At 38.9% G+C, this 27,721-nt stretch overlaps 1 protein-coding gene across 1 annotated transcript in view; it reads left to right on the top strand.

The window, feature by feature from the left end:
• The window catches only part of PLAC8 (placenta associated 8), a 31,642-nt gene extending 16,148 nt beyond the window's left edge, over nucleotides 1-15,494 (top strand). The window contains exons 2-5 of the mRNA XM_045820215.1: nucleotides 3,164-3,294; nucleotides 4,873-4,997; nucleotides 13,504-13,618; nucleotides 15,284-15,494. Coding sequence (XP_045676171.1) covers nucleotides 3,195-3,294; nucleotides 4,873-4,997; nucleotides 13,504-13,608 — 330 coding nt within the window. The 5' untranslated portion in view covers nucleotides 3,164-3,194 and the 3' untranslated portion in view covers nucleotides 13,609-13,618; nucleotides 15,284-15,494. The remainder of the gene's footprint in view (nucleotides 1-3,163; nucleotides 3,295-4,872; nucleotides 4,998-13,503; nucleotides 13,619-15,283) is intronic.
• The last annotated feature ends 12,227 nt before the right edge of the window (nucleotides 15,495-27,721 follow it).

The raw sequence follows: 27,721 nt of genomic DNA, 5'->3' as shown, positions 1-27,721 counted from the left end.
TCGACTAGCAACATTTGCTGTGAGCGTAGGAATGAGCTGCTGATGTGCACCTGGCTACACAGTGCCATCCCTACACTTAAACCATACCTCCTGCTCCAAAAAACTTATGTCTCTATTGTTCATGCATTCCCAGGCTTTCTTCCCCCTAGGCATTTCCTAACACTATTTCCATACCTGCTTTCTGTGCCAAAACAAGAATCCCATGACCTTCAATTAGATGTCCAACATCTCCAGAACTGAATAACAATTCTATTGATAGTTCTGCTAGTTTGGAAAACAAAAAACAACAGCAACAAAAGCAAAAATTAAAATAAAATTAAAAAAAAAAAACTTGTTCACAGAGCATATGCTCGAACTTCTCCAGCTCAGGACCTTGGACCAGAAGCTTCCCTCACACCTCCCTGGTGGCCACAGAGATTCTCAGTACAGACTTGTTTTGATTGAAATCAAATACTACCACTTCCCCTTTGGGTTATACCTGTCCTTCCGGGGTTCTGCAGTGTCTCTGAAGTTTTAGTTCTTTTATTATACTACTGGAAATTCCCACCTAATGGGCTCTCAGTTTCTTCTCTTCATTCATATTTCTGTTACACCCCCTCTTGCTTTATAACTATGCCCAATACCAAAATGAAGCCAGGCTCATTGACTGTACATATTTTGAATAGAGTTATGCTTTTCTTTTTTTCTCCTCTTTTGATTTAGTTCTCAGAGGAATCAGTATCAGACAAGAGTTGAAAAAAACACATTTTAGATTTAAAAGCAGTCAGATTAGGCAATACAGCTGTTATGGTCTCCTTTACCACTCCCACTTTTTGTAACCCCTCTCCCTTAAGAAGCACTTGGGTGCTTATTGCCCTGGCTGGTGTAGCTCAGTGGATTGAGTGTGTTCCTGTGAACCAAAGGGTCGCTGGTTTGATTCCCAGTCAGGGCACATGCCTTGGTTGTGGACCAGGTCCCTGGCTGGGGGCGCATGAGAGGCAACCACACATTGATTTTTCTCTTCCTCTCTTTCTCCCTCCTGTCCCCTCTCTATAAAAGTAAATAAATAAAAATTTTAAAAAAAAAAGAAAAAGAAGCATTTGGGTGCTTATTAAACATGCAGATTTCTCAATTCCTTTCTAAGCCTATTAAATCCAAAGTTCTAGGAATGTTAAACTCCTAACAACATTCTCAGGTGATTCTAACCCACACTAAAGTTTGAAAAATAAAAGGAACATTTGTAATTATAATCAAGTTTTCTATTGTATTTGTATAAGTCATACAATACATGTTAGCGATATGACAGTGGTTTTTCTGAGACAAAATGTCTATGGACAGAAACCAGTAGAAAATACCTGTTATGTAGAATTTTTAAATAAGACCCCATTACAACCAGAATTCCAAAATACTCCTATACAAAAAGTTCAAAGTTTGTGCCTTATTCTACATAAGTTTAAATTCACTTGATTAGGCAAGGCAGTACTATCCATTTTCACAACTTGTAACCAGCACCTCCCTGCTAATTCATTCTCTCCACAATATTCTATTGCATGTACACTCCATGCCAAGCACTGTTGTAGGATTCCCTGGTCAGCCCTTTACTACTTTTTCCTGTTGGTTAATTATCTCTGCTCCTCCACATAGCCATATCTCTTCCTGCATTATCAACAAAAACATTGTTACCCTTCCAATTAAACAGAGAGGAGAAAGACCAAAGTCTAGTTAAATATTTACCAATGCCTTGCAGTTTCAAACAAGATTCCTGGTGTGATCTGAACATAATTATATAGCTTTCTCAAGCTGGCTGGGTTCCCCTTGGTGTCATAAAGCAAATTCTTGATAACAGTTCTTGATAACCTATCCTGGGCAGTTCAAAGTGCTTTGACTTTTATTATTCAAGAACTTTCACCCCTCTTTGTGCCAACTCAGCTGTTGGTTGAAATATACTGATAACAGCCACAAATCTCAGAGAAGACATCAATCCAGAAGAGGACCAGGGCAAGGGAAAAACTAAGAAGATGAATTAGGAAGGACTGAGAAACTGAAATGACACATAAACATAGCCACCAGAGCTGGCTATATTAGAATTGCCTCTTAAAAATTTTATACAGCCAGGGTCCACCCCAGGCTACTCAATCAGAAGCAAGAGTCTGTCTTTTTTACCAAGCACTAAAGATGAACCTAGTGCATAGCCGGAATAGGGAAGAAGTGTGTTGATAAAATCTCTGACCGGGGCCGTCCCTGGCAAGATGGTGGAGGAAGACTGAAGGTAGCAAAGTTCAGTGATTATGTGGGGTGAGGGAGTTGACAACTGAACTGGTCAAGGGAAGTGTTGAAAGTGAGCAGGGACCAAGGACCAAAACTACAGAGCACCGCCATGATAGTCAGATTGAAAATAGTAAAGAAGAAAGTTTTAACATTGGCAATTGGGAAACCAAGCACATTTTCTCTCTTGAGATTACTGACTGTGTAGAAGCTCATGAGACTTCACCTGATTACTGGATAAAATATAAAAATTCTAGGTGTCACTTTGTTTGAGAGACACTATTTTCTGGTGGTTTTGCAACCAGTGGGTTTTTCTGCGGGACCCGGAAGGCTCTTTTTTTGTATTCTGACCTGACACCTTCACAAAAGGAAATTGAATGTTATATTTTTTTTAAGTAATCTTAAATCTTAGGTCTTCTGTAAACTTTAGCTATCAAGACATCACTAACAATTACACAATGAATGCTGACATTAGTTAGAAGCATCTGTTTAACAACAATTTTATCGAAAAGGAAAGAACTCTATTGCAGAGTTCTCTTAAGGAACAAGTGAGATAATGCCTGTGGAATAACTTTGTAAAAATTGATTATAATTGCTATTAAATAGAAATGCTTCAAATGCAAAATAGACATTATTTAGGATGGTTGCTTTGAAAATAGAAAAAATATATGTATCATCTTGTTAATGAACAAAAGGGGGAAGAACAACAGAAAACCTAAGAAAAGAACTTTCATTCTCTTTCCTTTTTGGTTTTAATTTCCAGATTTCCACAACAGCCTGAAAAGGTAAAGCTAAGTTAGTTGGATATGAGCACCCTTAATCAGGAGAGGTGTGGTGAAATGCCTTCTCAACTGGTATCTACATTATATTCAACCAATACAGTTAGGTGTTTAATGCTTTTTTGGTTTTGTTTTTACAGGCAGTGTGCCCTTTTGAAGTTATCCTTAAAAATGAATCCAGTTGTTTCACAGCCAAGATATGGTGCAGGGGGTACGATGGCTAGTGACTGGCAAACTGGCGAATGTGACTGCTGTAATGACATAGGGATTTGTAAGTGCACGTAGTAATTCCTTTCTCCTTGACTATGGGTGATAACGCAGATTACTAACATAATAAAAATTGTTTATCCTGTAACTGAGTTCCATGTTTTACTCTAACTCAAAAGTTACAAGCTGGAAGCCCATGGTGGACTGAGTCACTGGATGATGTGTTTTGTTTGTCCTATACATAATGAGCCTTCTTGATGTACTAATTTTAATATAGTAGAAAACATTTAAAAAAATCAGATTTTACACAAACATCTAGCTTTCCAATCTAGATTTCCAGCTTCTTTTGAAAAAATTTGGAAAATCAGGGAAGATGAGTCATTCTCACATGGCAGAGGTGAGCTGCTACTGAGTGTTAGCCAACCCCATTAAAAAGGATATTCACGATGTAGTTTGCCAAGCTTATGTCCACCAGCCATCATTTGGGGCTTTTTCCAACCTATTTCATTCATTTATTTTCCCTGCTTGGCCTTGAGTTTGTGATCCTTGTTTATACCAATCAATCACCTCTTTTTAAATTTTTCACCTCTTTAGTATCACCATGTTCTTGACATGTTTCTCCAGTTAATTGTTTATGTCTTTCTTTTCCTACAGTGCTGACTCTGTATTTTCTGGCTTCAGCGATACTCTTGTGGCTGTTCCATTTCAGGAAGCACTATGGGTTTTTTATTTTACTGACTTCTAATTCTTTTACACTACCAAACACACTTTTGTGTGAGAAAAATTTCCTTATTTCAGAGTCTATTGCCATATGAGTTGCAGATACTCTGTGTGGAACATCTTTCCAGTATCTTTGAGAAACAGCCTCCTGTTTTTGTTTTTCTTACTTTTATATATGTGTTGGAAGTCCCAAGATCACTGGAGATAGCCTTTTGCTTAAAACAATAAATTTAAAAAAAAACAGAGACTTTCTTATCTAGGGTACAGCAGTACCAATACTCCACCCCAGAGCTTTCCAAAATAGACTTTTACTCGGAGAATGTTAGAGAAGTTTCCTGTTTGTTGTTATTTTCTTAGGCTCCCCTTTTTTTGTCTCACAGAGATTCTTTAAAGTGAAATTCCAGGTAGATTTTTATGCTTTTGGTGCCAATATCCCTTTACTTCTGTTTGTCTCTACCCTCACAGTGCCAATAGGGCTCTACACTTTGCCTGTACAACCATATAGAATCTATTCCCTATTGCTTTTCTCATTTGGGCACTAATAATCTCTCCACTCGCCCATTTCTGACATTCAACACCTTCCCATGGTTTTCAGAGGGCTTTTCAGATGTCTGATGCCACAAACTTCCAATGCAAGCATGACCCAAATGTAAACAAGGGCAGGAAAGAAAGGTAATTCTTACATGCTCAGATTGGCAGGGCAGAAACTTTTACAATTAACTCTGACCTGATATGATGACATGCAAATTTTTTCCAACTCTCAGACACTCAGGTCCAGAAGCAAGACATAAAGACCCAGATGACCACATGGTTATCTCAGAGGGTTTATTAAGGCCATTTCCCGAGCTACCATCTACTTGAGGTTTAGTGGAAACTGTGATGACTTTCGCTAATTCCCCTGTGTGGTCTCACCCTCACTCAGGCCTCTGTGGGACTTTCTTCCCTCTGTGCCTGTCGTGTCAGATTGCCTCTGACATGGATGAATGCTGCCTGTGTGGGGCAAGTGTCGCCATGAGGACCAAGTATCGAACCAAATACGGCATCCCGGTGAGTCACCCAAGGGTCCACTTCGAGGTGGTAGCCCAGATACCCAAGGGCTTCCCTTCAGTCTGACGGATTTCCATGATTGCTCCTCCTCACCTTCATACCTTAACCCAGTCTTTTCTGCACTACCATCCTAAATTTTGAAGTGATTTACAGAAGCAGTGCAGTTATGTATACCTTGGAATATGTTAGTAATAAAATCTTTTATTGACCCAATAGATGTGTCTCTGAAAAAGTTGCTAGGGGAGAGTAGGTGAGGGACAGAGGCCAACACAAGACCCTTAGTCTCTCCTGGCTTTACTCAGACAGGACCCTGCATGTCTGCAGGGTGGGTGACAGTTTTTCATAAAGCCTTGAGTAAAAATGAGTGTGTGGTGGATCCTCTCAGAGCTGACACATTTGCCTCATTGGTAAGTCATTAGTTAGTGTTCATTTATTTAAAAGCAACATTAAGCACATAGAACCTTGTTAAATCATAAGCTGGCGTTCATTTATTCAACAGGAATTTATCGAGTACATATAATATGCCAGTTACTATTGCAGATGCTAGAGACACATCAGTGAATAAAGGAAATCAAAATCCCTGTCTTCATGGACCGCACATTTTTTGTTTTTAAGGTTTTTTAACATAATTTCAGATTTAATGAAAAGTTGCAAAAATGGTACAAAGACTTCCTGAACACCCTTTGCCTGGGTATATTTGATGTTTCCCAAATATTAAAAATTGGCCACACGTTTTATTTTTCTATTTTTTCTGAATTATTTGAGGGTGGATAACAAACTTGATGCACTGTTACCTCTATTTCACAGTATTTCTTTATTTTACTTATTGATTTTTTAAAAGATTTTATTTATTTATTTATTTATTTATTTATTTATTTATTTTTAGGGAAGGAAGGGAGGGGGAGAGAAAGAGAGAGAGAGAGAGAAACATCAATGTGTGGTTGCTGGGGGTTATGGCCTGCAACCCAGGAATGTACCCTAGCTGGGAATCGAACCTGGGACACTTTGGTTCTATTTATTGATTTTTAGAGAGAAATGAAGAAAGAGAGTGAGACAGAGAAACATTGATTTGTTGTTCCCTTTATTTACTGCATTCATTGGTTCATTCTTGTATGTTCCCTGACCAGGAATTGAACCTGCAACCTTGGTGTATCAGGACAACACTCTAATCAACTGAGCAACCCAGTCACAGCTATTTTCGTGTATTTCTTAAAAACAAGGACATTGTTACCCTGGCTGGTATGGTTCAGTGGATTGAGCACCACCCTGTGAACCAAAGGGTTGCTGGTTCAATTCCCAGTCAGGGTATATGCCTGGGCTTCAAGCCAGGTTCCCTGGTGCGGGGTGTGTGAAAGACAAACATGCATTGATGTTTCTCTCCCTCTTTCTCCCTCCTTTCTCCTCTCTCTAAAAATAAATTTTTTATATACACAGATATTTTCTTATATAACCATGAAACAATTATCAAAAGCAGGACTTTAACATGGATATAATATTATAAGCTAACCTACAGATCTTATTTAAACTTTACCAATTATCCCAAGATCATTCTTTAGATGAAAAGAAAATCAATCTGGGATTACACATTGTGTTCAGTTGCCACACCTTGGTCATCTCCTACAATGAGAAACAGTTTCTTAGTCTTTCTTTTCTTTTAAAGGAACATGGATCAGTTACATTTTAGACTATCCCCCAGCTTGGTTTGTTAAATGTTTCCTCATGATTAGACTTAGGTTGTACATTGTTAGAAGAAACTCCATAGAAGCTATGCTGTGTTTGCCATACATCATATCAGAAAACACATGGCATCAATTCATCACATTAGGGGTGTTGTTAACTTTGATTACTTGGTTGAGATAGTGTCTGCCAGGACTGTCCAGTATAAAGCTGCTATTTTCCCCTTTATAATGGGTAAAGACCTTGTAGGGAAATGTCAGTATCCTCTTCACCCTCTAGTTCTATCATCCATTGAAGATTCTTGCCTGAATCAGTTATTTCAATAGAATGGTTGCCAATGGTAGAGCTTATGCTCTAATGGAAGAAGATAGTTACAATGTACCTGAGAAAAAGTACAATACATAGAATGGTGATAAGTGCTAGAGAGAAAAATAAAGCAAGGGAATGGAATGTTGAAGTTTCTCATTTTAAATAGGGTTATCAGGAAAGACCTCAGTCAGAAAGTAAAGACCTAAAAGGATGACAGGATGACTCATCTGGGAAAGGCCCAGGCAGAAGAAAGAGCTTGACCCAAGGCCTCAAAGTAGAACTTACCTGGAATGTTCTAGAAACAATGGGGATGGGGGGGGCAGAAAGAGAGTGTGTGGGGGTGTGGAATAGAAGAAGATGATGTCAGAGTATTAGCAAGGGACTTGCAGACTATAAGAGTTTCAACTTTTACTCTGAACTGGGAAGTCATTGAAATGTTTTAAACAAACACGTGACATGATGGGCTCTTGTTCCTGAAAACTTACCTTATTTTGCTATAGATAATGCTCAGTTTTCTGCCTAAATTTTTGAGGGAAAATTAAGTATGCGGATTATACATGGATGTAATGATTACTCACCATTGGTATAATAATCTCATGTATAATGTGCATAAAAGCGTGGGTTCGCCATTTAGCCCTAGCTTACTCTCTCATTCATTTTGTTGCAACATACCAACCTCCTGCTCCTGCTTGCATTAGGGTCTCTGTACTTTCTGGTCCCTACTCATCTTTCCTAAGGACAGCACCTTCATGTCTTCAGATCTTGGTTCCAAACTATTCTTTCTGAAAGGGGCATCTCATCATCACTATATAAAGAACCACTCTCCCTCTACTCACACAACTCTATGTTATCATCTGATTTTCTTCACAGTATACTTATCACTACCAGAAATCATTTTATTTATCTGTTTATTGTCTATTCTCTTTCATTAAAATGTAAGTTCCTTAACAGCATCAATCCTATACCTAGAATAGTGCTCAACATATAGTAAGCACCCAATAAATAAATGTTTTTTAATAAACAAGAAAAAAAGAAATAAGCCAGTCAGTGAAAGACAAATACCTTGTGATCTTACTTATAAGTAGAATCTAATAAAAATAAAATAAAATAATCAGCAAAATAGAACCAGAAGCATGGAAACATGGAACAGACTGACAGCTCTAAGAGAGGGAAGAGGTAGGGACTAGCTGAAAGAAGGTGAAAGGATTAGTCAAAGAACATCTATAAATGACCCATGGACATGGACAACAGTGTGGGGATTGACTGTGTGAATGGGGAGCAGGGTGGGTGGAGGGGGTCAAAGGGGGAAAATTGGAACAACTGTAATAGCATAAACAGTAAAATATTTAAACAAAAAATTAAGAAGATAATGCATGGAAAAGGCTTAGCAGAGAGCCTGTCAAGTAATAAGTGCTCAATAAATAACTGCTACTATTTTTGTTATGATCTCAGAGAATGAGTCAGCTGTTTTCTCAGAACAGGGATGTGTTCAGGACCCTGGCTTCATTTGTTCCATGTGCTTGCTCAGCACCTGGCTTTCTCAGCACTCCCTGCGGCTCTTGAGTGTGCTGCTTATAAGGCAGCATAACACACAGGAGCTCTTCACTTTGTGGCTAAACCATGAACTTCCTGAAACTATAGGCAAACTGTCATGTATATGTAGTTAGGTATTGGGATTTGAGGTGAGTTCCCAAAGTGGTCCCTGATGCCAAAATGGTATAGGAGAAGGGGCACTTAGCTGTGTGCTGGAGATAAAGGTTCTGAAAGCAGCTCAGTAAATAGCTAATTTTTTGACTATCTAGTAAATTATTTGGCAGCATTGGTTTTCTCATCTGTCATGAGGAAGTTGTGGAAGATGATTCTAAGGTCACTTTCTAAGTCTAGAATTCTATGATATAGTACATTCCCTTGGCAAACATTAAATAAGTATATTTATAGACAGTGTGTCTCTGTTCTTCCTCTTTTAACAGAGCTCGAAAATGATAAGTAATTCCCAGGACTAATTTGTGTAATGCAAGGTTTCCACTTTGTTTCCCTTTTACATCTATGCAAACTTTCGCGGGGTTGCTACATTGCAGGCTCTGACTGATCTGCCCCTCCCTGCATTGGCACAGCCAAGAGAGCATCTGCTAGGCAGGCAGCAGCACAGCCTCTGCAGGAGAGAAGGAGAAAGAAAAGAAACAACTGCTGATTACCGTGTACTAGGATAGGATTTTGACATATATTTGCTCATTTACTACTTACAAACTCTTTGTGGTGCAAGAATTGTCATCTCTACTTTATAGATATGGAAACCAGACATGAGACAGACTTATGGTCACAGAGCACAGAAATGTTGGAAGTTGGGCTCAGTTTATTCTGACTAACTCCAAACATCTGTTTTTTCCCACTTTATCATCCTGCTATCCTGAGTAGATGTGCGGTCAATCATGTGCCACATGACTTTCATTTTCAGCTCAGTCAATGATTCTGAAAATAGTACTCATAACAAGACTTCTTTTTTAACCAGTGAAGTACTAGTCCAGTGTAACCAAACAGAGTGGTGAGTGCAGAATCTTTATTTCTTGCACCCATTTCCCTGGAATGGCATTTGTATTCTGGTCAAGGTATTTGTATCCCTTATTAACTTCAGCATGATACAAACTTACAGTTCATTTGCTTTCTCTTTGAAAAAAAAACTTTTTTGTTCTCCCTAGTTTCTTTTTATAAAATATATTTTATTGAATATGCTATTACAGTTATCCCATTCTCCCCCTTTCACTCCACTCCACCCTGCACACCCTCTCCCAGCCACATTCCCCTCCTTTAGTTCATCTCCATGTGTCATAAGTTCTTTGGCTTCTACATTTCCCATACTATTCTTACCCTCCCCCTGTCTATTTTCTACCTACCATCTATGCTACTTATTCTCTGTACCTTTTCCCACTCTCTCCCCCTCCCACTCCCCTGTTGATAACCCTCCATGTGATCTCCATTTCTGTGTCTCTGTTCCTGTTCTAGTTGTTTGCTTAGTTTGCTTTTGTTTTTGTTTTAGGTGTGGTTGTTAATAATTGTGAGTTTGCTGTCATTTTACTATATGTGTCTTTTATCTTCTTTTTCTTAGATAAATCCCTTTAACATTTCATATAATAAGGGTGTGGTGATGATGAACTCCTTTAACTTGACCTTATCTGAGAAGCACTTTATCTGCCCTTCCATTCTAAATGAAAGCTTTGCTGGACAGAGCAATCTTGGATGTAGGTCCTTGCCTTTCATGACTTGGAATGCTTCTTTCCAGCCCCTTCTTGCCTGCAAGGTCTCTTTTGAGAAATCAGCTGACAGTCTGATGGGAACTCCTTTATAGGCAACTGCCTCGTTTTCTCTCGCTGATTCTAAGATTCTCTCCTTCATTTTAATCTTGGCTAATGTAATTATGTTGTGCGTTGGTGCATGCTTTCTTGGATCCAACTTCTTTGGGACTCTCTGAGCTTCCTGGACTTCCTGGAAGTCTATTTCCTTTGCTAGATTTGGGAAGTTCTCCTTTATTATTTGTTCAATAACTTTTTCACCTGTTGCTCTTCCTCTTCCCCTTCTGGTACCCCTATAATTTGGATGTTGGAATGTTTAAAGATGTCCTGGAGGTTCCTAATCCTCTCCTCATTTTTTTGAATTCTTGTTTTTTCATTCTTTTCTGATTGGATGTTTCTTTCTTCCTTCTTGTCCACTCTGTTGATTTGAGTCTCAGTTTTCTTCCCATCAGTATTGATTCCCTGTGCATTTTCCTTTATTTCACTTAGTGTAGCCTTCATTTTTCCATCTAATTTGTGATGAAATTCAACCAATTCTGTGAGCATCCTGATTACCAGTGCTTTGAACAGTGCATCTCCTAGGTTGGCTATTTCTTGGTTGCTTATTTGTATTTGCTCTGGAGCTTTGATCTGTTCTTCCACTTGGGCCATTTTGTTTTTGTCTTGTTGCGCCTATTACATAGTGAGGGGCGGAGCCTTAGGTGTTCACCAGGGCAGGGCAACCCAGTTGTTGGGTTGTGATGCTGTATGTGGGGACAGGGTCTGAGAGGGAACAATGGCATTTGCTTGGCTCAGGGCTGGCTTTCAGTCATTTCCCCCACTACCCATAAGGAAATTGGGCCCTTCTGGTACTGATTCCCATTTGGGTTGGCTAGGGTACGTTCTACCCTGTAGGTCTCTCCAACGAACTCTCCTGTGAAGCTGGGAGTCTCTCCTGGCACCTCAACTCCCACAGGTGTTTTCAATCAGTGTTTTGCGACTTTATTTCCCCCATGCTGGGACCCTGGGTTGCACGATCTCACTCCCCAGTTTCGCCTGGTTTATCTGCATGTGAATGTGGGACCACTGGATCAGGCAGCCAGCCAGCCACCTTGCACGTCATGTGCTGCTTCACAATCGCCGCTGTGCTGGGTCTGCCCATTGCCACCCCAAGCCGGGGGTCTGCTAGCCGCCGCCTGAGCACCCAGGGCCCACCTGCTGCTGACTTGCGCACCCGAGGTTTGTCAGCTGCTGCCTTGGGCACCTGGTGCCACTGCTTTTTTTGCCGCCACACCTCTCTGCCCTGCCGCCCAATTCCACCCCCTACCAGTCTGGATGAATGTGTCTATTTTAACTTTTTGGTTGTCAGACTTCCATACAGTTCAATTTTCTGTCAGTTCTGGTTGTTATTTTATTTCTAAATTGTTATTGTCCTTATTTTGCTTGTGCAAGGAGGCACAGTGTGTCTACCTACGTCTCCATCTTGGCCAGAAGTCCCCTAGTTTTTATATCTATATTATGAAACAGACTTAGAATCATGGTGTGTATTCCACAGATTTCTCTAGGTTTCTCAGCAAATAATAGCAAGATTTCTCCCCCCTAAAAACTACCTGAGGTAAAAGACAGGCATGGACATACTAGACTAGAAAAGTAATTAGACCCTATTAAAAGGGAATATTTTCTTCTTTGTGGCATATAATATGTAGTCAATAAGGATGGTTTAATGAAAGTTTAAAAGATAAAAAGAATAAAAATAAATAATGAATTAAAGACTGAAAAACACAAGTCCTTTGAGGAAGGGTTAAAGGAATTCGGATTACCTACTAGGCAAAAAGAGAAGGCTGAAAGATTGAATTGTCTACAGGCTAAATATCTATTCTTCCATCCAATGAGGGTCACAACATTAGAAGAATTTTAACTTACTATTCATTTGTCTGCTTTTTGTCCTACATGCTTACTCTGTTAGATGAGAATCAAAAATCACTTAGAAATTAAAAAATTTTCATAAAAAACAGAATACTCATAATCTCAACATTTAGGAGCTCTTAACCCTTATAAACTGAATCTAGTATATATGTATAAATATATATACTAGATATATATATATATATCTAGTATATATATGTATACTAGATATATATATTTATACACACACTGAACCTACTCTTTCTCTTTCTCTGCTCACACTATAAATTAGAAATTATATTTATTCAACACTTTTAAAAAATAGTGCTATCAAAAAATGCAGCTCAAAATTATTTCAATCCATCAAGACACACCATCATAGAACCTGGTTCAGACTAGAGCCCCTTGGGTCACCCAATGCCTCCTGCACAAAGCAGGACTCCTTCAGGGGCATCTCTTCCAGAGGGTCATTGAGAGCCAGATTAGACATTTCTAGAGAGAAAGCCCTCAAACTTTTCAAGGTAGACCATTCTATGGCTTTTCCAAACATTATTCATTCTCTTCATTCTTCTTTTCCCCATAATTATATATCCCTCCCTCACTCTGGATTTCCTTCATTACATGACATGAGAGATGCCAATGAAAATGGCCAGAGGATGGAGAGGGCTGGGTGGGTGGGCTGGTATGGGAGAAAAAGATAGAAAATTGTATTTGAACAATAATTAAAACAAAAGAAAAGAAAGAAAGAAAAAAAAAAGAAAATGGCCAGAGGGGTACATGATGTGGCTCAGTCCGGCACTGCTTACAAACTGTAGAAAACTTAGTGCATTACACAACTGGCTTTAAAGGGAACCATTCCAGCCCAAACCTATATGGCTCAGTTGTTAGGGCATCATCCCACAAAGGGAAGTGTTGCCGGTTCGATTCCTGGTGTACAAGATGCAACCAGTCGCTGTTTTTCTTGCTCTGTTTTTCCCTTCCTTCCCCTCTCTCTAAAAATAAATAAAACTTTTGAGGAAAAAAATAAAATAACGGGAACCATTCCAAAACAGATGAGAGAAGACTTGGGGTGATAGCTGTAACCTGCAATGATTTGAAATGGTGTAAGATTAAAAGAGCCCCATGGCTTGAGAAGAGAAAGACTGAGCTCTGTCAATGTGCTGTGTGATCTTAGCAAGCCTTTAACTTCTCTGGGTCAACAGAAAAGTGGTGATAATATCACAGAATTCTCATTATAAACAAGTGATGAAATGTATGTTTTAAGGAGGTTAGAAAAGCTATACAAATGCAGGGAATTGTGTAATTATATTTACAAGCTAAATGTTGACCTATCTGTCTGTTTTTAACAGGGATCCATTTGCAATGATTTCCTGTGGCTGATGTGTTTCCCTCAGTGTGCCCTTTGTCAACTCAAGCGAGATATTGAAAAAAGAAAAGCAATGAATGCTTTCTAAAAGATGCTTGGTACGTTGTGGAAATTCTTTGATTTGTGAATATCAAAACAAATTTTCAAAGACATCTTTTATTTCCTTGGTACTCTCACAGATACATGAGATATCCCTTAACAAATGGAGGGAAAATGATTTCTTAATTGCCAGCCTACCCCAATCAGTTGGTAGTCAGCTTTCTGGAGCCTGAATTGAGAACACTAAGCCTGGTTGAATAGGAAAGAATTCTGCACCTTTGTAAAGACGTCTGCCACAACAGAAGTGGCCATGTGCTATTCCACATGGACACACCACATATCAACCATGCCCACCTTAGGTCCACCATAATTTAAGGTAGTAGAGACATGTGTATGACCAGATGTTCACCTTAGGCCAAGATCTCAGGTCCACTACTACCAACAGTAACCAACTGGGATGTCATTCTACGTGTGCCTGTGTAAGGCACCTAGTCAGTCATACGTTCTTATTGACACCACTATATTAAAATAATTTTCTCCACAGTGATGGGAAACTATTTTAGTCCATAAATTAAATGTGGACAATTCACTCAGTTATGCAAAATTCCCAAGGTCCCCACTATAAAGATTAATTACTGACTTTTTGATAACTGTCTTCTCAGACAGAGTTGGGCAGCTACCTAAGCTCTCCAGATCACATTTCCTCCTGTTTCTCTTAGGCAAGAGCACAAGGGCTTAGTCCTACCTTTCAATCTTTTCTGTAAATCCCCATAAAATTTATAATTAAAGTTTAGTTTTCACATGGAAATGGCTATTCTCTGAAAAAGTCCCATCTCCCAAGAGGTTTTTGAGAATGTTTGATCAGGATGGTGCATTTATGTGTATGATTGGTTGACTTTGGTACAATCTGTCCCTCTGTAAGCTATTTTTGCCATGCACAGCAGAAAATAATGTCTTCTTCATGAGCCATGCTTTAGTATGTTGCATTTTTAGTACCATTTTAGTGTCCTAGTATTTGCCTTCTTATCGTTTCAAGTGGCTTTCTTCAATGACTCAAATGCTTAACTCACTTTCAAGCAAAGTCAAGATGGGGAGTTTTCTTATCAGTCTCTTTTCCTCCTATACTCTACCTCCTAAGAATCGACTATTACCTCTTTTGCCAAGCAATATTGCTTTTCTAAAGGCATATGTTAGCAACTTGACTCAGAATTTGATGTCAAAATAGCCCTTAGGGAATTATAATGTGGCAGTTGACTGGTTTAGTCATCCAGTCAATGAAAAAGATTGTTTTAGGTTCTGTCCCTTTTAGATACTGTTACCATCACATGTTTGATGATTCATTGTCATTCAGTAACAGAAGTTAGCTCTGATAAACTTACAGAGTATTCCATTGGTTCACTCAACCACTTAGCAAGAGTGCCAACTCATAGTAGGCACTTAATAAACATTGGGGATGAATAAATGAATGCAATGTCTAAGCAAGGAAGCAAATTGAGACCCTAACCTAGGAAACTCATCTAAATCTCAGCTGGTAGTTGTGACTCTTCCTAATAGATTGTTCTGAACCAGGGGTCATTGTTTGATGTAGATTTTTAAATATGCAGCAATTTGGCAGTAGGTTAGGGATGAAATAGTAGTGTTAATATTTGGAACAAGATGGTGTAAAGAGAGATGGAAACAACAAATCCTAATCCTTTCACTCATTTTTTTTCTGATTCCTACAGATAAAATTTACATTGTGGTGAAAGAAAATGCTGGAATAAAATACTACATCTATTAAGTGCTGTCTCACCTCAAATATTAGAAACTAACTCAACTAATCTTATGATTTCAAATAGCTTCAAAACATTTTAATTTCCAGTTTATTTTGAAAGAAATATGTTTCTAGTGCTGTTCTCTAAGATAATTGTCATTAAACAATAATTCCCTCAACAACCCTTGTGTCTTGAATATTGTTTTATGGGAAATTACAATATGCTTCTGTTAAAAATAAACCAAAGTCTGTCAAATGTCAAAGTTGAATGATGGGCAGATGGAGATTCTTCATTCTACTTTTCTACCTTTACAATGTGTGAAAATGTTCACCATAGAAAGTTTTTTTAAATGTTGTCAAGTAAAATGCTTTTATTGGTTTGGATTTTCCCTCCACTGGGAAGCCAGGTGTTAACCCTGTGATGTCCCTCACTCCAGAGAGGTGTGGCTTCCTCCCTTTGAGAGCCTGAGTGGGTGAATCTACTCTAGGAAGTGTTTGTTGAGCAACACAGAGTTTACTATAGATTATATAAACAGCAGAGAGGATTTCTCTCATAAGTCACACAGCAAGCCACCTAATTAAAATTCCCACTAGGCATTTCTACCCTCCCCAAAGTCATCTCAGTAAGTCCTGCAGTAAGTCAGTCACAGGGGCTCCATACACCTTTCTCTCCCCTTCCCCAGGTTAATATGGTATTTTATTATTTTTATTGAGATAAACTTAATATAACATTGTATTAGTTTTAGGTGTACCACATAATTATTTGATATATGTATATATTGAAAAATGATTACCATAACAAACTTAGTTAACATCCATCACCACACACAGTTACAATTTTTTTCTTGTGATGAAAACTTATAAGATTTACTCTCTCAGCAACTTTTAAATATGCAATACAATATGGAGAACTATAGTCTGCATACTGTACATTATATCCCCAGGAACTTTTTATTTTATAGCTGGAAGTTTGTATTTTCTGACCACCTTCACCCGGGTCATCCATCCCTCCTTCCTCTGGCCACTGCCAATCATTTCTCTATGAGCTTGTGTGTGTGTGTGTGTGTGTGTGTGTGTGTGTGTGTGTGTGTGTGTGGTTTTGTTTTTGTTTTAGTTTGTTTTTTAGATTCCACATATAAATGAGAGTATATGGTATTTGTCTTTCTATAGCAGACTCATTTCACTTATCATAATGCTCTCCAGGTCCATCCATGTTTGCCACAAATGGCAGGATTTCCTTCTTTTTTATGCCTGAATAATATTCCATTGTATATATTACACATTTTCTTTATTCATTCATCTGTTGACAGACACTTAGTTTTTTTTACATGTCTTGACTATTGTAAATAATGCAGCAATGAACATGGGGGTTCAATCCACATACCTTTCTAATGCAGAGCAATGTGGTTTCATCTCAGCTTTCCAGACCAAGGAGCAACAGCCCCAAGAGCACAAGATGGCAACAGAATTCTGTTATTAAGCAACATATGTTTTCCATGGAGCTTATTAGAAAATTACAACATACTTTATACATGTTTGTACATAAAAGTTATGGTAAATAAGGAGGTTTTTAAAAACATCTTTGTTTAGGCTGAGAATAGTTTTTATTTAGTTTCATTCTCCCACTCTTGATATCATACTTTATCTTGTGTATTCCAAATGCCTAAGGTTCCCTCATACCAGTCAACTTCCACCAATTAAACAAAAACCCTCCTTAAATGCTCCCACACACTAGAAGGAAGTTGCTAGGGCCAAGAAGCAGCAACTCCTCTAAGGAGGCTGGCTGCAGGGAAAGGGAGACATATGGAAGATTTATGAATTGACAAAGTAAAGAATAGCAGAAGAGAATTCATCTCTCCCCTCCAGGGTATGGAACGATTATCCATACCTCCCACCTCCCAGGGATGCCATATCAGACTTAGCTGTTGCTGCCTAGGGGCTTAAACAACAATAATTTCTTCTGCTCAGGAGTCTACAGTTTGGGCAGGACAACCTGTCTCCACTCATGCAATGTAAACTGGGGTGGCTCAACCCCAGCTGGAGAATATCCTTTCAAGATGAGTCACTCACATGGCTAGTTGGTGCTGCTTGTTGGCTGGGGGTGTAGGCAGGGCTTGAGCCTAGGGACCTGGGTTCTTCTCCACATTAGCCATGCCCCAGTCTACTTGGACTGTCTTACAGTGTGATTGCTGATTGTCCAAAGCAAGCATCTCAAGAGAACCATATGGAAGTGCATGACATATTCATGATTTAGCTTCAGAAGTCATATAGCATCACCTTTGCTGAACTCACTTGGTTGAGGCAGTTGCAAAGGTCTAACCAGGTTCAAGGGGGAGAGGACACCGATTAACTCTTAATGGGGTGTGACAAGACGCTTGAAGAATATAAGAGACAGGAGATATTGTCACAGTCATCTTTGGAAAATACAATCAGCCACAGATACCTGATTGTTGAGGTTGTCTCTTGGGATCAGAGCTATAATCCATCTACTCTCAACAAAGCACCTCTTGGAGGACTGCAGCAGAGTGATGGTCCGCTGCCCAGCTGGGTTGCCAGTTATGGTGGCATAAATTATATAGTACTAGCTAAGTCTTCCTGGTAACTTTGAAAATGTTTTCAGAGCATTAGTGTGGTTAAAGCTTAAAACAATAGCCTCTTCATCCAAAGATTCTGATTTATGATGGGATCCAGTAACATGAATTTTACCAAGGGCCATCCTATTTCTAATGCAGGTTGTTCTCCTGCTATGAGACCACCACTTTGCCCTGGGGTGGGGGGGGGGTGGTAATGGAAGGACCTCTAATGCAATAACTCAGGTGATAACTCAGCAGCAAGGATTGATGTTCTGAGCTGCAGTACCCTGTGTTACCTGCCCTTTCCCTTCCTCTTCTCCTCCATTTTCTTTTTCTTTTCCATTTCTGCTCTTATTCCTGCATTGAGGCATTCTTTTTCTCTCTATAGAGACATAGCCTCTATTCTTTCTTAGGAACAGGGCACATCACAATATAACAAGTGATTCTTTGCATTTCTCCTAATCTCTGTCTCCTGTTAATCAGTCTACAGAATGTTGAGGTTTTCATAGACATTTATTCTACAGTAGTGGTTTTCTGGTTCTTCTCCTAGAAAAAGCGTTATTGCAGGATGCTCCTTGTGGAGTACAACCCTCAAAATCTGTAAACTGGAATAACAGCTGAGGTCATCTTACTTCCTGGTGCAGTTCTTCCCAAGCCTTGACTTTACCCTGTTTCTTCTGTCTCTGGCTTTTGTGTAACAGCTACTTCAGAGGTAGTGGATAAATTCCATTCTGCCACAAATTAACATGCAGCAACAGGTTCTAAATATGCTACTAGTATTTTTTTTCAATCTTTTTATTGTGGTAAAATACACATAGCAAAATTTACATTTTTAAGTGTATAGTTCAGGGTATTAAGTACATTCACATTGTTGTGCAACCATCATCGGCATCCATCTCCAGAACTCTTTTCATCTTGTAAAATTGAAACTCTGTACCTATTAAACAATTTCTCCCCATTCCCTTGTCCCCCCTGAGGCCCTGCAACCATCATTCTACTTTCTGTCTCTGTGGCTTTGACTACAATAAGTACCCCATATATGTGGACTCATACAGGATTTTTTGTGTGTGTGTGACTGGCTTATTTCCCTTAGCATGTCCTGAAGATTCATTTATGTTGTACATATGTCAGAATTTTCCCTCCTTTTTAAGGAGGAATAAAATTTCCTTGTATGTATATACCACATTTCGCTTATCCATTTGATGGACTCAGGGATGCTTCTACATTTTAGCTATTGTGAATAATGCTGCTATGAGTATGGCTGTCCAAATATCTATTCAAGATTCTGTTTTCAATCATTTTGGCTATCTACCCAAAAGAGGAATTGCTGGATCACATGATAACTCTATTTTTAATTCTTTGAGCAAGTGCCATATTATTTTCCACAGTACAAAAGCTGCACTGTTTCATATACCCACCAACAGTGCACAAGGGTTCCAATTTCTTTGCATACTCACCAACACTTTCCTGTTTTTTTTATAATAGCCATTCTAGTGGTTGTGAGGTGGTGTCTATTGTAAAATATATACATATTATAATTATAATAATACAATATATTATTTGTACATATACAAACATGTATTATCTGTATACATACAAATAATATAATATATATTATAGTGTAGTTTCAATTTGCATTCCTCTGATAATCAGAAATGATGATGATCTTTTCATGGTATTATTGGCCATCTGTATATCTTCTTTGGAGAACTATGTATTCAAGTCCTTTGCCCATTTTTGAATTAGAATGTTTATTTTTTATTGTTGAGTTTTAGGAGTTTTCTAAATATTCCAGATATTAATCTCTTACATGATATATGACTTGGAAATCTTTTTTTTTATTCTATGAGTTGCCTTCTTTTTTTGCCAGTGTAATTCCTTTTTTTCAATATATTTTATTGATTGTGCTATTACAGTTGTCCCATTTTTTTCTCCCCTTTATCCCTCTCCACCCTGTATGCCCCCTTCCCTTCAGCATTCTCCCCTCACCTTAGTTCATGTCCATGGGTCATATATGTAAGTGCTTTGCTTCTCCATTTCCTACACTATTTTTAACCTCCCCCTACCTATTTTCTGCCTACCATTTATGCTTCTTATTCTCTGTACCTTTTCCCCCATTCTACCCACTCCACCTCCCACTGATAGCCCTCCATGTGATCTCCATTTCTGTGATTCTGTTCCTGTTCTAGTTGCCTGCTTAGTTTGTTTTTGTTTTTATTTAGGTTCAGTTGTTGATAGTTGTGAATTTGTTGTCATTTTACTATTCATAGTTTTTATTTTCTTCTTTTCCTTAGATAAATCCCTTTAACATTTCATGTAATAAGGGCTTGGTGATGATGAACTTCTTTAATTTGACCTTATCCGGGCAGCACTTTATTTGCCCTTCCACTATAAATGATAGCTTTACTGGATAGAGTAATCTTGGATGTAAGTCCTTGCCTTTCATGACTTTGAATACTTCTTTCCAGCCCCCTCTTGCCTGTATGGTTTCTTTTGAGAAATCAGCTGACAATCTGATGGGAACTCCTTTGTAGTTAACTGTCTCCTTTTCTCTTGCTGCTTTTAAGATTCTCTCCTTCATTTTAATCTTGGCTAATGTAATTATGATGTGCTTTGGTGTGTTCCTCCTTGGGTCCAACTTCTTTGGAACTCTCTGAACTTCCTGGACTTCCTGGAAGTCTATTTCCTTTCCCAGATTGAGAAAGTACTCCTTCATTATGTTTTTTAATAAATTTTCAATGTCTTGCTCTTCTTCTTCTCCTTCTGGGACCCTTATGATTCAGATGTTGGAACATTTAAAGTTGTCCCAGAGGTTCCTAAGCCTCTCCTTATTTTTTTTTTTTTTTTGAATTCTTGTTTCTTCATTCTGTTCTGGTAGAATGTTTATTTCTTCCTTCTGGCCCAAATCATTGATGTGAGTCCTGGTTTCCTTCCCATCACTGTTCATTTCCTGTGCATTTTCCTTTATTTCACTTAGCATAGCCTTCACTTCTTCCTCTACTTTGCAACCATACTCAAACATTTCTGTGAGCATCCTGATTACCAGTGATTTGAACTCTTCATTTGATAGGTTGGCTGTCTCTTTATCACTTAGTTGTATTTTTTCTGGAGTTTTGCTTTGCTCTTTTCATTTGGACCAATTTTTCATATCAGCTCACTTCTTACACAGTAAGGGGTGAAGCCTTAGGTGTTCACCAGGGCAGGGCAAGCCAGGGCAAGCCAGGGCATAGCTATGTTGTGGTGCTGTTTGTGGGGTAGGGGTCCAAGAGGAAACAATGCCACTTTCTCAGCTTAATTAGGCTTTCATTCACTTCTGCCACTACCCACAAGCAAACTGGGCCTTTCTGATGCTGATTCCTAGGTAGGTGAGTTTGTGTACACTCTAGGATCCTGTTGGTCTCTCCAACCAACTCTCCTGTGAAGCTGGAAGTTTCTCCTACCACCTCAACTGCCACAGTTTTTTTCAGTCAGATGTTTTGAGGCTTTATTTCCCTGTGCTGGAACCATGGGTTGCTCAGTCTGTCTCATCCCCCAGTTGTTCCTCCCAGTTTATCCATATGCAAATATTGAACCACCTGCTCTGCCAGCCACCACCCACCCTGGTCCTACAGCTGCCACCTTGCTGCGAGTCCTCTCTGCTCTGGCTGCCCATCTCCACCCCTCCTACCAGTGTGGATGAAAGTTTCTTTATCAATTCCTTAGTTGTTGGACTTCCATAGAGTTCAATTTTCTGGAGTTCTGGTTGTTTTTTTTTTGTTTTAAATTTGTTGTTGTCCTTCTTTTGGTTGTACAAAAAGGCACAGTGTATGTACCTATGCTCCATCTTGGCCAGAAGTCCATGCCAGTATAATTTTCATCTGGTGCTTCCTACTCTGTCATCTTCTCAGCATCTTCCCTATTCCTAGTGTTTTATCTCTATTTCATTTTGATATTCCATGCAGGGCCAACATTTTTTTCACGTTTTCTTTTTAACTCAACCTGTTTCTTAAACTAGTTCAGTTTCCCTTTACCATGTGTAAAGCTATTGGCTGAATCACAACATTTTCCTTTGTTTTCTGTCATTTATATATAGTTCATGTTTTACTACAAGGTCACAACTTGTTATCAGAAACCTGAGCCCATTTTTATATTATTTTCTGTGTTCTTCCTTTTAAAACTTAAGTAATATTTCTGAATTATGAAGAATAAATCGCATTTAAATTAGGTAGATCATGCCTATGGTTAGCTTAAGAAGCTTAATGAGAACAAAATTAGTAAAGGAAAGATAAGAATTTTGTACACAACTGTGGGGGGAAATTCCAAGTATTAACAAAGAATATACAATTCTTTTTTGTATATTATTCCTTAAATTTTCAAAAAATGAAGAGATTCTCAATATAACAGAGCCCATGCATTTTTGTTTGGTAGGTTGTTTTGTTTTGTCTCATGGAACAGGTCACAAAATATTCTTACATCAACCACCTCACCTCTGAGTCTTTGGCAAGACTTAGTTTTGAAACTAAAACTATTTTGAAACTAAAACTATTTTTTTACCTTTTCACTACAGTTTTCCATCACCAAAAAACCTGATTCTAGAACTAGAGTATTCTTTTTTATTTCCTTTTTTGGAGCCTTAGGACAGAGACCCATTGCATTTTACCTTCACTTCAACTCACAAGATGATATCATCCCTGTAGAGAGAAGGGCCGTCATGTGTCTTTCTTTTTCTCTGTTTATTATCAAACTCTACTAACCACTATAGGGGCCTCCACACTTTGGGTACCCAGAATCCACAACCACTAAACATTTGTAAGAAGAGAATACCAGTAAACACAGAACTGCCAACTAATGCTCAACATGACTCTCATATCCACCCCTCCTGACAATATTCTTGCTTTTTTCTCTGGACTCAAATCCCTTGATTGATACCCATGGCTCAGATTCCATGGCCATGGTCCTGTCTGGTCTCACTAGCTCTCTCAGGGTTTTGAGTCCTGCCCTTCACCCTCCCCTGCCCAGAGCCCTAGCTTCCAGACCTGGGTCTCTGTTTCCTGAGGCTGATGACAGTAGCTGAACTGTTTGGATTTTTAATTCAGATGAAGTTATACCCTAAAAAGCAAATGTCAGAAAATAAAAAGTAAATGTCAAAAGAAAACAATAAAAAGAGCCCTAACTGCTGTGGCTCAGTGGATTGAATATTGGTCTGTGTACGGAAAAGTCAGTGGTTCAATTCCAAGTCAGGGCACATGCTTGGGTCATAGGCCAGGTCCCCAGCTGGGAAAATGTGAGAGGCTACTGATAGATGTCTGTATTTCTCTTCCTCTCTTTCTTCCTGCCATCCCCTCTCTCTAAAAATAAATGAACAAAATCTTTTTTTAATTAAAAAACAACAAGAAGAATGAAAATAGTTTTTTTGTTAGACAGAAATGAAAAATCAGACAAAACAAAATTCTTGCTGAAAAGAGAACAATTCCTTCTAATAGTCTTCAAAGTATAGAACATTCTGTAAAGACAGACAGACATTCTGGAATGCTGCACATAAATGTAATTATTTTCCTATAGTTTACACTGATAAATATTTTGTATTCAAATGCCAAAGTGAGTAATTTCATGGTCAATTTACTTTTATTAAGAATATCAGAGCTGCAATCCATTATGGTCTTGGTAGTTTGATTACTTTGTCTTTAACTCAGATGAACATTTCTCCTTTCTATCATTCTTAAAGGAAAACTACATATTTTCTCATGTATTAAAGTTCCAAAATGGAAACTAAGAAATTGGGCAGAAAAACCTGAATTCACAGAACAAAAAAAAGGGGGCAGGGTGAGGGAGAATGAATAAGTCTGTGAGTAGAGAGGAGAAGAGAGAGGGAGGGAGAGAACACAGAAAGAGAAGGAGGCTTGAGTGGAATAGGTTACACAGGGCTTGATTGGGGAGATGGTGAGTTTGACATGCCATGACTCTCAAGTAGAGATATTTAGTTGGCATTTGAGTGGATGAGCTTAAAAAAAGAGTGGTCTAAGATGAAGATAGAGATTGAGAAATTATCAGCCTGCAGCTGATATTTAAAACAGAGGGTGAGGTTGTCTAGGGGAGTGTGGAGAGCAAGGTCAGAGCCCATGATGGCCTCAATATGTAGTGGCTGCCAAAGGAAGAGAGCAGCCCAGGAAGAAATCCAAGTCCAACAATATGCTTGCCAACTGTGTGAGTTTAAGGAGACCACTTGGCCCTCCTGAGCCTCAGATTCCTCACCTGTGTAATGGCAATAGGCTTTCCTACTACTTATCAGCTTTTAAGGTTTTAAAGAAACAATGCTGACATAGAAACAGGGTTTGTCAACTACAAAGTGTGATACATATAAGCATCAATAATTCTGCAGGTCCAAAAGCTCACCTGAAGTTGGTTGTGTACTCTGTGAATGGGAAAAAGAAATATATTCCATAATGTCAGTTCATATAACACAGCATTACAAAAGCTTCAGTGAGCATTGATTTTATACATTTGCCAAGAGGAGAAAGAATAACAGCCGCATATGTAGCCAGAAATCTGTTTTACATGTCGAATAAAAGTGATTAACAAGTGATGTCTTCAGGAAGCAGTGAAGCCTGGCAGCATGGTGAATTTTGCCTACAAAGTAATGTTAGGTTGTGTCCTTTGTTGGCTGCAAGAATTTCTGGTCAGTGGAAGGAAAGGAAAACTAAGTTGTGAAAGATGTCAGGCTGAGGGCTGAATGGCTGCATCTGGGTATGAATCTAGATCACTTCTCCCCTGGGAAAGTTACAAGCCTTAGAGGAGCTTGGCAGCAGAATCACACGCCCAGGAACTGGGGGCACATGGGCAGATAGGTGACCATGGATTTCGGCAGACACCAGGTAGTGTTCTCACTACCATGCAGCACATAGTATAAACTTAAGGATGAGCAAGGACACTTGTAAGTCACTCGGTGTCCTTGATTTCAGATAGGAGCCTCCATACGGGCTGTTTGATGCAGAAAAATAAAAGCAGGCACTCAGCAATGCTATGCTTTCTTTAGAGTCTTTTCTCCCATCGTCTGTCCTCCCCAAGGCACAGAGATCTTCCAAATCTATTCTCCTCTCTCCCTCCTCTTCATGGCATCTGGTGAAAAACAGCTCCCTGGTACCCTCCCTACCCTGCCTTCCAAATCTCCCAAACCACCACCAGCAAACAAACTCTAGATTATTAAGCAGCATATTTAATATCCTAGTCTGTTGTATTTGCCTTTGGACAACTTCATCTAAGCCCAGATGTTCCCAAAGACAGCAGGGTAAGTGATAAAAAAAGGGGGACTTTGTCAGAGAGACTGGTCTTACATTTATATGACCCACAATGTTCATCTCATTGTTCAGCTTTTTATTATTCTTAATTAAAATAAATAGAGATGTGTTCATCTGAAACACTGAGGCTGATAGATCTCTAGTGTTAAATTTGAAGAATGGAAACCAATTTACTTTCCCCTAAATACTTATCCCTTTATGTTTCTTCATCCCTGTTTCAGCAGTTCCAAGTCTGCCCACTTAACAGCGCACATCAATTCTTTTCCATCTGGCCTAAGCAACCCAAGAATGGCTGGTGGAGGGGGGCACTTCCTGTTTTGTGTGTTCAGACTGAGATATGACTATTTAGTTACTTACATTTAAAACCAAACTAGTTATTTGTTTCTGAGCACTCTAGACCTTCATGTTGAAGATATGCTTTAAAAACATTGGATGAGCTCCTGGCTGGTGTGGCCCAGTTGGTTGGTATGTCATCTCAAAGCTGAAGGGTTGCAGGTTCAATCCTCAATCTAGGCATGTACCTTCCTCTCTCCCTTCTTCTCTCTAAAAGCAATGAAAAAATGTCCTCAGATGAGGATTAAAAAATAAAAGTAAAAATAAAAATATCTGATGATTAGTTCAAACCAAGAAACTACTTTTTTTTTCTGAAAGTGAAAATAAAATTATTTCTCCCACAACAAAAGAAGAATCTTCCCCACAAATCTGCAGTTTTTACTGGCAGCAAGAGATACAGATTTCTGGCAGTTAAAAGATAGCCTTTTTAAAAATGAAATGTTTCCAGCCTTCAAGAATATATAGGTCCAAAATCTGAGACACACTATAAATTACAGCTATATGCTAATTAATTAGATTTGGGTATATGAAGAAAAGAAAGAAATTCAGGATGAATTTTTGTTTTCCAGCATGAGCAACCAGGTGGAAGGTGGCACAGCTAACTAGAATCAAGAAAACTGGAATGGGAGTAAGAATGGGTTTTGAGAAAATCTAAAGCTCTTTTTGGACTTGTCAAGTTTGAGGTTCAATAAGACATCCAGGAGAAACAGTCAAGAAAGCAAATGTCAAAATTTTGTCAGTCAAAGGACTCAGGGTAGAAATACAAATTTTAGGATGCCAATGATGGCATTAAAATGGTGCTTGAGTCCATGGCAATGAATTAGACCAGCATGGAGTTTAGAGAAAGACAAGAAGAGGGTTTAGGACAGCCCTGAGGAGTCCCAAAATGTGGATGTTACTTGGAAAAGGAAACATTAGTGAAGGCTTGTGTAAGAGGAGAGAAAGGAAGGTAGAAGAGGAGAGTGCTTCAAAAGTGAGAGACCAGAGTTCCTGCTAAGACGGAGATGTAGGTAGAAACCCTTCACTTCTTCACACAACCAAAAGGAGGATAACAACCAATCTAAAAACAATAAGCAACCAGAAGTGCAAGAAAATAAAACTGCATGGAACTCTGACAATGAAGGAATTAAGGAAACATTCAACCAGACTGGTACGAAGGAGATGGGCAGCCCAGAGGGTAGAGGATACCTGCGGCAAGAAGGTAGACCATGTGATCAAGGCAGGGCTGGCTGCCTAGGAAACTAAGAATCAAAGCTAGTTGTAAACTACCACGGGGGTTGCCCTGGCAGGAGAAACTCCCAGTCTCTCAGGAGAGTTCGTTGGAAGGTGGGGCTAGAGCCAAGCAAGTGAGCTGTATTGTTCCCTATCTGACTCCTCTGCCACAGACAGCACCACAAGGCAGCAAGGAGGGTTGCCCTGCCCCGGTGAATACCTAAGGCCCTGTCTCCTTACAACTTATCAGCTACACCAAGACAAAGAAATATGGCCCAACCAAAACAAAGCATAACCTCAGAAAGAGAACTAGACCATGAGGACATAACCAACCTATCTGATGGAGAATTTAAAGCCCTGGTAATCAAAATGCTCACAGATCTGATCAAGCTTGGTTGAAAAAATGAAAGATACCCAAAATGAAATAAAGCAAAATATTCAGGGAACCAACAGTGACAGAAAGGAAACCAGGACTCAAAGAAATGATTTCAAACAAAAGGAAAAATAAACATCCAACATGAACAGAATGAAGAAACAAAAATTCAAAAAAGTGAAAAGAGTCTTACAAACCTCTGGGACAACCTGAAATGCTCCAATATCCAAATTATAGATGTGCCAGAAGGAGAAGAACAACAACAAGAAATTGAAAACTTACTTGAACAAATAATGAAGGAAAATTTCCCCAATCTGGTGAAGGAAATAGACTTCCAGGAAGTCCGGGAAGCTCAGAGAGTCCCAAAGAAGTTGGACCCAAAGAAGTTGAACCCAAAGAGGAACACACCAAGGCACATCATCATTAAGTTACTCAAGATGAAAATGAGAATCCTAAAAGAAGGAAGAGGAAAGGAGACAGTTACCTACAAAGGAGTTCCCATAAAACTGTCAGCTGATTTCTCAAAAGAAACCTTGCAGGCAAGAAGGGGCTGGAAAGAAGCATTCAAAGTCATGAAAGGCAAAGACCTACATCCAAGATTACTCTATCCAACAAATATTTCATTTAGAATGGAAGGGCAGATA

Source organism: Phyllostomus hastatus, unplaced genomic scaffold (genome assembly GCF_019186645.2).
Source record: "Phyllostomus hastatus isolate PE091 unplaced genomic scaffold, TTU_PhHast_1.1 phas_scaffold_39, whole genome shotgun sequence".
Lineage (NCBI taxonomy): Eukaryota > Metazoa > Chordata > Mammalia > Chiroptera > Phyllostomidae > Phyllostomus > Phyllostomus hastatus.
The sequence above is the reverse complement of the archived record's forward strand: the minus strand, read 5'-3'. Positions and strand labels throughout refer to the sequence as shown.